The sequence below is a fragment of the Larimichthys crocea genome, chromosome I, assembly GCF_000972845.2.
Source record: "Larimichthys crocea isolate SSNF chromosome I, L_crocea_2.0, whole genome shotgun sequence".
Classification (NCBI taxonomy): Eukaryota; Metazoa; Chordata; class Actinopteri; family Sciaenidae; genus Larimichthys; species Larimichthys crocea.
The window spans coordinates 38,317,062-38,327,510 of record NC_040011.1 but is presented as its reverse complement, the minus strand read 5'-3'; the positions used below and the strand labels follow the sequence as shown (position 1 = coordinate 38,327,510).

General features: G+C 41.6%; 1 protein-coding gene across 1 annotated transcript; it reads left to right on the top strand.

Moving 5' to 3' along the window:
* The first annotated feature begins 3,573 nt into the window (after nucleotides 1-3,573).
* On the top strand, nucleotides 3,574-6,902 carry dusp1 (dual specificity phosphatase 1). The gene is made up of 4 exons (XM_010752073.3): nucleotides 3,574-4,231; nucleotides 4,442-4,587; nucleotides 4,686-4,905; nucleotides 5,601-6,902. The coding sequence occupies exons 1-4, from the start codon at nucleotides 3,823-3,825 to the stop codon at nucleotides 5,954-5,956; spliced, it is 1,131 nt and encodes a 376-aa protein (XP_010750375.1). The 5' UTR covers nucleotides 3,574-3,822; the 3' UTR covers nucleotides 5,957-6,902.
* Nucleotides 6,903-10,449: the final 3,547 nt, after the last annotated feature.

The window sequence follows — 10,449 nt, the reverse complement described above, 5'->3', positions numbered from 1 at the left end:
TGCTTCCGCCGAGAGCGAGGCATCGTTTTTTATTCTGATATTTTTTAATTTGAGACACATAATTAACTCATTAATGGTCTGATGTTCAAAATATAATAAATAAATAACATAAACAGGAGGACAATTATGATTTTTAATCATTTTGTGTTGTTATATTGACTGAAAAAAGGCATTTTCTAGTCTTTATCCTATATTTTATTTACTTAATAACTTAATAGACCTACATATGTTTTACAAATGAAGAGTGAGTTATGAATGTTGTTCTATATTCATCAGGTTCATCCAGGGAACATGTATACAAAACATAAATGTCATGCGTTGTTACTTTTCATCCACAGTCCCTTGATGGTAATTACATTAAACACGATATAAATGTAGTCTTTATGAGGTGCCCTTTTAAAAATAATAACATATATATTTCTTTATCTAAATTTAAAAAAGTCTGTGTGTAATACATCTATTGTTCGTGAGCGGGTGTCATCATATAATAACATAAATTGACATATACTGTTAAAACATGCACAGATTACCAGCCCACAGTACATATATCCTCCAACCATAATGACAACAAAACATGGTAATTAAACCATCCATTAACCTGATGATTATTGTCTTTGTTTTTAAGCTTGTCTTTAATTGTTATTCTCTTATCCTCAGTGATGCTCAGTTGTGACTATACTCGGTGTGGTTTTTTCCCCATAAATGAATCATTACTTTAACCCTCCCCTTTTGGGATTTATAGGTATTATATGAACAAATAACCCATGGTTTATAACACACTATTATTAATGCATTTGTTACTGTAACTCCTGTGAAACCTGGTGCGACAGGTGATTGAAAATATAATACAAAACCATATGATATAGTTGTGTATCTGCTGACATCTACGTTACATGAAAGGTTGTCTCTTTGATTAATATAAAGTGTATTTTGAGTAACTGCGGGGTATTTTGGACCTGCAGTTTGTGTTTAGTTTGAGCTTCAGGGAAAAGATCAATTACATTTGAGGAATAATGGAAAGACAAATAGGAAATTAAATTATTGAGGAGATAGGTCTTTATGACACTAAAATGTGTTATTTAGCCCATATAGTAACTGCTTGTTTATGTGGCTACTACAACAACAGGTCATAACCCATGTTGCTATGTTGAAATCAACATCGTTGCCATGTTTAATTAAACTTTCCTTCTTACAGTTCTGTTGACCCCAAACACACAAACTACACTGTTTGACTGTCATAAAACGTAATTGTCTACAAAGAATTCATTAACATAGAGTACTTTTAATAAAATACAATTAAATAAAATAAGGTAACCAGGAAAGAAAAGTTGTGTATACGATCAGAATGGTTGATAGATGAGTTAATTATCACCAGACTCAACCTTCATGGTCTCGTTCATGTAAAGTATTTTGGATTATATCATCATCACATCCCAGAAGAACATGAAAATCCACGGACTCCTTCGGTTAAGGTTTTTCCCATGGCAATGTGTCTCCCCACAATGACATGAAACGAACATTTTTAACTCAAATAACGTGTCTTTCAGACACTAGAAGTCAGGACAGGCCCTGTGTTTTCCCACCGATGGCTCAGCTGTTGCCCGTAGAGACAATGACAGTAAACAGGCAGTCATGACAGCAAGTGACAGCAAGGTCGGACCAAAGGAAATGCCTCTCTGTAATCCTCTGTTTCACTTCCCTTTCTGGATGAGAGCAATGGTTGGTTACTAGCCATAATTATGGGAATCCAAAACAGAGCAACAAGTCAGACTCTATTTTCAGACCTCATTTTGAATATTGTGTCACACACACATACTGACAAACACTCTTTTTGTTTCCGGAAATGCACTTTTTGGTTTCACACTTGGTCTTTTTTGCTGGTTATCATGATCCTGCAACTTGAAACTAGGAAATTTTAACATGTGGGTTTATGTTTGTAGGACATTTTGGATAGCACCGATATCACAGGAAACAGTGGCAGCTGCTGTGAATAAATAAAGAAGGGAGAACTTAGAGGGGCTAGAAAACATTTTTTTTTCTACTGGAAATACACAATTGCTTCATCTGTACTTCTTTTTTTCACCTCTTCGTCGGGTGTCCAGTTTCTTCCAAAACCTCCAAAACATCACTTCCATCATGACTGGTGGGAAGACGCATTGACAGAGAGGACAAAATGTTTGGGTACAGAGTGTTTTCAGAGCTCCTCCCCTGTATAGTGTGTAACATTCCTGCTTTGTGGCATGTGCCTCACAGTTGACTCATCACACAGGAGTGTGAGCGCAAGAGTTTTTGCACTCTGTTGTGATTGGTTAAGTTTCTGTCCTTTAAGCTTCTCCTCCCATCCCCCCCTCTTCCTTTCTCAAATAACACATCTATTCTCCTGTTGCTTTGAAATAAAACAGAGGGTCAAGACAGAACGGATGCGGATTCGCCTCGCTGAATCCTTACCTGTTCAGGTGACAGTTAGGCGAGGATGACATCATGACCTGTATGCCATCCGGATCTTTTGAAGCTAGTTATAATAGCTTTATAGCAGATAAATGAGATGTTTCTGTCTGTAGTGCTGCTGAGCGTGAACTCAAAAGGGATTTTGATTGCGAGGTAATGTCGCAACACTGTACCTGTTTAGAGTAGACATTTGTTTCACAACAAACAACCCTAGCGTGTCATTGTTGTGCAGTTTCAACACACCCTTCTTGTCAGTGTATCCGTCAATAATGATTCTCCTGCTTCCTTATTATGACAGCATAGTTGCCCACTGTGAGTCAGCATGCAGCACAAACAAATCAAAAAGGGTTTCCCAGATTGACTGTAATCATGTGTGCTTTTTAAAATATACTCTAATATTTTTTTATGGGTTGGGTGTGGGGGGGACACCTCATCCATCTGTTTCAGTTCGGTCACAAAATGAAACACAACTGACAGGTCAAGGGATCTCCATCCGTCTTCCCGGTACGACCAGTGTTTTGTTTCTCAGCATGTGGAAATTTACTGGACTTCAGATTTCTATACAGTGATTAACTTTTATGGTTACCTTTTGCTCTCGGGGCATTGAACACTATGTACCTCTGACTAATAAAAACAAAGAATAAACTTTTATGGCACCCGTGGCAGATATTTACTTATTATCTTGATATTTGTCAGCTCTCAGGTGAAGAGGTAAAATAGAAATCTAATTAAACACTAACAACATCATGGAAATTTTTTGGGGGGGCCTTTTGTTTGCTGACATGCGTGATATTTTTTTAATTCAAATTAAGATTAATTATAATAATTACAATAATAATTTAAAAAAGTGTGACAAACTAAAGTGGTAGAAAATAAAGTTGTTTTTTTTTCTCCCAGTGTGAAAACTTGATTGACCTGCGCGTGCCCGCTTGCGTTACGTGCGGTACGCCTGTACAGAAATGTCCCGCATGTGCGCGAGAGAGAGAGAGAGGGAGGAGGGGGGAGGGGTGAGAGAGGGTGATGACGTCTACAGGGTTGGCTGGGAGCCAATAGGGGCCGTCCTCTGACGTCAGTGGCCTCTCATTCACAAGCACGAGCCCATGTATATAAACGGTTTTCAAACGGCTCACGGGCAGAAGCAACTGACTGTAAACTTGAATACATTAAAACTTTTTATTTTTTTAATTTTTTTTAAACGGATACTTTCAAGAGAAGATTAACGGACCAAACTTTTAGATAGTCTTAAAACTTTTTTTTTTTAACGCGTCTTTTTTTCCTCTTAAACAAGCTAACCGGAACAAAGGACTCGACGTTACTGTTTTTTTTTGTTTGTATCACAACAACCTTTAACGTTTGTTAAAGTAAACTAGCTTTATGTATTTGGATTTATTATATCTTTCCCGCCGTCCTACTATGGTCATAATGGAGGTTCCCACCATCGACTGTGCGTCCCTCTGTGGTCTGTTGGAGGACGACGTCCCCGGCTGTCTGCTGCTGGACTGCCGCTCCTTCCTGTCCTTCAACTCGTCCCACATATCGGGCTCCACCAACGTGCGCTTCAGCACCATAGTGCGCAGGAGGGCCAGAGGTGGGCTCGGACTTGAGCACATAGTCCCCAATGAGGACACCAGGACCAGGCTGCTGTCCGGGGAGTACCAGTCTGTGGTGCTGCTTGACGACCGCAGTTCGGACTTAAGCCAGGCGAAGAAAGACGGGACCTTGATGCTCGCTGTTACGGCCCTGTGTCGCGACCCATGTGGAGTCCGAGTTTTTATTCTTAAAGGTAAGAGTGTTGTTTAAAGAGTTACTATATCCTAACAACGGGGCAACAAATGTGGATTACAGCTGTCACCATACCAGCTGGTGCTGGGAGTAAACACTGATCCAAAATAGCCCCCCCTGAGCAGTTGTCACCTTTTTGGAAACTCATGTTTAAACTCTGTACTATCCAGTGACCTAACCTAGTTTTTTTTCCCTTTCTCCTCTTCTCCAGGCGGTTTTGACACATTTTCCTCAGAGTATCCTGAGATGTGTACCAAACCCTCCCCTCCACAAGGGCTCAGCTTGCCCCTGAGCTCCAGCCACCCTGAGAGCGCCGACCCAAGCTGTAGTCCATGCAATACTCCTCTGTACGACCAGGTGTGTGTCTTTTTATTTTATTATTTTGAATATAACCAGATTGATATATTGTTGTATTGTTTTGGAGTTGACTGACTTGTTTGTTTTCTTTTCTTCAGGGCGGTCCTGTGGAGATCTTGCCTTTCCTGTACCTTGGCAGCGCTTACCACGCTTCAAGAAAAGACATGCTGGACATGCTGGGGATCACCGCTCTGATCAACGTCTCTGCCAACTGCCCGAACCACTTCGAGGGCTCCTTCCTCTACAAAAGCATCCCAGTCGAGGACAACCACAAAGCTGATATCAGCTCCTGGTTCAACGAGGCAATCGAGTTTATCGGTGAGTAGCCTACATCCACCATTTTTACTCCACCCGCCCCCCTCACAACTGCCAAATGTGAGCGCCTGTCACAGCTGTTACCTCCTGAGCCCGTTGATGGCAGGCAACACAAACACCCAACCCCCTCCCCTCCCCTCGTCCTTCACAACACTCTTTGACTGCTGGATTTAAATTTTAAAAAGTTCCCTCCAAAACCGACCAGCTGGCTCGGCACAGGCTCCCCACTCCACCACAATGGTGGTTACATCATCGCCACCACCTCTCGGGCGTAGAGAAAGGGATGCCCCCTTTTTTAATGAATTGCGAAGCAGTGGCCCCCCAAACTAGTTTTGTAGTGGGTAGGCTGGCTCCGCTTGAATAGCTGCCTCCACGCCGCTCTTTGTTCTGGCTAAACAAAAGGCAATTTCTCCTCACTCACTGTCGGCCTTCCTCCCAGATCAATACCCCCAGCAGGGGTCTGTTCCCCTTCTTTGTCCCTTCAGGCTGCCTCCTTTGGGACTAACCCCCACAAGCTCACACCCTGCACCCCTATTAACCGTGTTCCTGCGTCTTAATGAGCACTGTTGAATTTAAATGGCAACGGAAAGTGTTGCAAAGTCTTTTGTGTTGTTGTTTTTTTGCCTTCCTGTGAGTTTTAATCACCTGATAGGTGTTCCACGGTGCACTAATGTTGTTTTCTCATCTCTTCCCTGCAGACTCAGTGAGAAATAAAGGAGGCCGTGTGTTTGTCCACTGTCAAGCAGGCATCTCCCGCTCCGCCACCATTTGCCTTGCCTACCTCATGCGTACCAACCGCGTGAAGCTGGACGAGGCCTTTGAGTTTGTCAAGCAGCGCCGCAGCATCATCTCCCCGAACTTCAGCTTCATGGGACAGCTCCTCCAGTTTGAGTCTCAGGTCCTGGCTACGTCCACCTGCTCCTCGGAGGCCGGCAGCCCAGCCATCGGCAACAGCAGCACAGTTTTCAACTTCCCCGTGTCGATCCCCGTACACGCCTCAGCTGGTCAGCTCTCATTCCTCCACAGTCCCATCACCACCTCTCCCAGCTGCTGAGGAAGATGCAGACTTTTTTTATTTGGACTTGAACTGAAACTTACAAGTGCCTCTGCAAAGAGCACTGCACAAGATCATATTTTATGGTGATATGGCGCTATCACTGGACAGAATGGGGAAGTAGTGTTTGGGGTCAGTTCATTTGACTCTGTGATCTTGCTGGCCAAATCTCTGTAAGTTGGTCTCATCATTTCAAAGGGAGATTTGATCACTACCATCAGGCAGTATTCATGTTTAACCTCCTGAATGTTAGAGTCATCCAAAGTTTGAATCCTGAATGGCTTAGGGAGATGGCTGAAAGGATAGTCGAGGTTATTCCTGTAGAGGAAGTTATTAGTATCTGAATATTCTTTATTCAAAGAACTGTTTTTGGCTTTTTGTTTGTTTTTTAATGAAGGCAACTGCTTTTGATAATCACAATCATTTAAAACAAAATAGAGAGGACTGTTGTCTCAGGAAAGTTGACTTATCCTCTCCAATGTCCCTTTTTGCTTTCCGTACTGGTCAAAGAAAGCAGCATAAACCTATTTGCCCCACATGGCATGGAAGTTACTCCTTCATTTGACGAACAATGAATGTATCCCCCCCCTCTTTTCAATGTAAATGTGGCAGAAATCTTCATGTTCGGTTTGAGAGTTCGATGGGTTGCCAATTCAAATGCAAATACCTGCCTTTCAAGACATCATGAAACCTTGACGATCCTGACACATTGGGGAAATGGACCATTAAATACCTCATGTTTCTGTACTGTGTACTGCAGCGCTGAGACAGACAGACACAACCCCAAAAACTACTCGAATGGGGACACGTAGTCATCAGTGACTGCATTCTGACATATTTATTGAACTAAAGTAATATATTTCTTTATCATATCTATTTTTGCATATTGTTTGTTTAAATGTTGTTTTTATACCGTTTAATAAATCTCATTTGACTTTTGTACTTACTTGTATTCTGAATTTCTCTTTTTGTTTCCATCTTACATCACACATAAAGTGGGTTTATTACTAGTGGGCCATATTGTTTGATAACGTCAAGTGAATCATACTTTTAGTTTCGATTTTAGTAAGGTTACTTGAAGTTAGTGATACAGAGCACAGACTTCTCTTTCGATTTTAAGTCTTCAGGTCATAAACCACATCAATTGTAGAGCAAAACACAAAACAAATTAACAATATTATTGTCTTCTAAACTTGAAAATCCTTTTAGATAACATTTAAATGAATCTAACTTTAAAGGCTGCATTTTATTTGTGGATTGATCCATAAGAAATCAGTTAAAGAAATGTCCCAGAACCCAAATTTTGTCCAACCAACAAGTCCAAAACGACATTTATAGTTGAAGACTAACAAAGCTGAGGTAAATTTGACCTTCTGGCATGTTGAAATATCTTTGTGCACATCCTGTTTCGCTCCATGCAATGGAATCCCACCGTATATCAGTGTAAGGATTTTGTCCTCACAAGAAACATGATGTCATGGCATCGGCCATTGTTTGGGCCACACTCCCTCTCTATGAACCCATCTGAGAGGAGGGCAACAGCAGGAGGCCTAAAGAATCAGCTAAGGAGCCCTCCCTCTGCAGCCACAATAGGAGCAGCTGCAAGGCGTTTGGGAAAAGCGTGACAACTAAAGAGCATTCAGGGCTCAGTCAAGCATCGGCCTTGTGTCCCCTGGCTCACACACCAATGGGGAGGTGGAGACGGAGACGGCGGTGAAAGGGAAAGGAATATGTTTGGGTTGCAAATTAGCCAAAACATTGGCTATGACCCTTAGAGGGGTGTGAGAAAAGGGAGAAAAAACTTCCTCCAGAGGTGATGATGATGATGAGACCCCAAAGCCTTCACAAGAAAACTGCCCGCATGTATGAATCTAAGGTTTAAAGAGCGAAAACATAAACATCAAACACTTTGAATGCATCGATTCTGACAAATAATTCTTTAAACTGACATCCACTTCTTATGTGACAACAAAGCAAATGTTTGTCTATGGAAGAAAACATCAGCAGAGACGATGCCTCTGTGATAAAAGGCTCATTCATTACCTCACCAGCTCCCTCAGACAAGCTGGGGTTTTGGTGACATATGTGCGACTCCCCCTTTAACCAGCCCACCCCCCTTTGTGTCTTTAGATCCCCTGTTGTCAGGCGGGAGGCCGTCAGGAGCGTGTGTTTGTGTGTGTGTGCTTGTGGTGTCTATATGTGTGTGAAAGTCGTTAGGCATCTTTTATGATCTGATGAGGGTGCTTTGGAGGGGAAAAAGCCCTCGGTCAATTGCTAAGTCGGGGACATTAAAGCATTGGGATTTTAAGTGTGTGTGTGACAATCTGAATGTGGTGTGAGGCAATGTCAAGGTGAGGCCGGATCCTGAAACAAGACTGTTGATTTGGACTGATTCATGTATTTTAAAAAAAGGAAAGTACAAACTTGTTTCTGATATATGAACTCCAGTACTTCTTATAGCATCCTTTAGATTTTTTCATGGGTGTCAATCAGACAGAATTGACCATAACGTCATTTGCCAGTTTCACTGTGTTGTGAATTGACTTCTCCATTTAGCAACTGAGCTCTGACTCAACTTCAAAGTCATTTCAATTAACACAATCTTAGCGAAAAACAATGGTTATATAATGTGTCAGACGCTGCTGGGATGACAGGAAGAGACATAATCACTCCCCTGTCTTTTAAAAAAAAAAGCCCCCAGTTTGGATCAAATACGTGGGAGTTAAAGTTTCATGACTGTTCTACGTCAGACGTCAGTGTGACGCACTTCCAAGTTCCATGAAAACTTATGAGATACATATTAATCCAATCGATCAAATGACAGGCAATCTCGCCATAAAAGAATATGAGATACTCATCATCATATTATTAAATTTTATGATACTCTAGTCTCCAGTTCTATGCACCTTTCAAGATTTAGTTTAGTTTTGTAGCAACTGATTAATATTCATAGGAAAATATTACACATTGTCATAGCATTGTCACAACACTATATCAACGAGTTAACGTGTGCCGTGTCAGGGTATGTTTGCAAAGAAATTATATTCTATCTTGTCCCATTTACTGTGTGATAGAAAGTGGTAATAATTTTGGCTAGAAGGTTGAGAGGTCCTGTGGTTCCCATACCTGCCAAACATTAGGTGCTGGTCATGGCAGTGATATATATTCGAAGAGAAGATGAGCAAACTATTAGTGCAATGTAGTTGCAGTTTTGAGACACTGATACCAGCCATGGCAAGACATGCTAATGTAGTAAATAAGCACATAGGACCAGCAACACCTTGTTGAGGAAGCATACAGCCTTCAGTGTATGTCCCTCTGCCCGTCAATGACTTCCTCCCCTGATAGGTGTTTTTTTATTTTGAAGTGTCACAGCAGGAAAATCACAAAATGAATCATGGAGACACAATTACATTTAGCTACTCCGCTTTCAGGGGTCCTGGTATGCACAGTGCCTACCTATTGTAATGTTACTAGTCAAGCAGATTTATGCTGCCAGTCAGAGAGCTGAAGTGAAGAGGTGGTTGGTGAAAGTTCAGCCTAATGAGATACAGATGACACTGACTGGTCACAAAAAAGAGGACTCCATTGGGATGTCCACGTTTCTGCTGTAGTATTATTAGAAAAAGGTTGACTGAAAAGGTTGACATAGTCTATAAACACTATTTGATGATAGCTTCTGCATTTAACCCATCAAGTGTCTGAGTAGGGAAGTTGTTTTTCTTTCCCATCTAGATGTAATCGGATCGATGACATAGGTGAGGAAAGCACCAGCTGACTTTTTCAAGTCAAGTACTGTAACTTTGACAAAAATAACACATGGCGTCAGATCAAACGTGTGTCCTCTTAACGTGACGCACAAATGTTTCAGCAAACAACAAAGATCATAAACTTGAATTTAACCTGACCTCCTGTGTGAGACGGACTGAGGTGTGAATGAGATTACTGGAGGATGCTGGATAATTACACCTTTCACACTTCATCGTACCTTGAAAGTGGATTAAATCTCTCTCTCTCTCTCTGTCTCACACACAAACACATCCATTCTCACAAACACACACGATATCCTGAATGAGTGAGAAGATTTAGTCCACACATTGATGTCACAGCAGAATACTCACCTGCGGTAAGTCTGTAAGAGGATTACGACCGTGACTGGGAGGCCTCTGTCTGTAACACGCCATGGCTGAACATAGTCTGTTGTGCCAGATGCCAAATCTCATGTGAGCATTGTCGTAAACAAACTCAACCTGGAACTTTCCTGTAAAAGAGGCCAATGTGTTCAAGTCGAACCCTGCTTCAAAAACCTTTAATGGATAAATTAACCCAGCATCATTGCAGGCACCAAACCTTCTGTATTCATGACAATCCAGAGCAAAGCTCAACCAGAAACCTTGCAAAAGAGGCCAGACAAGCTGCAGTTGCATGACTGGTGCCGAGATAAGGCCAGATCTATGACATGATAACCAAAGACTTGTATAGCTCAAGGAATG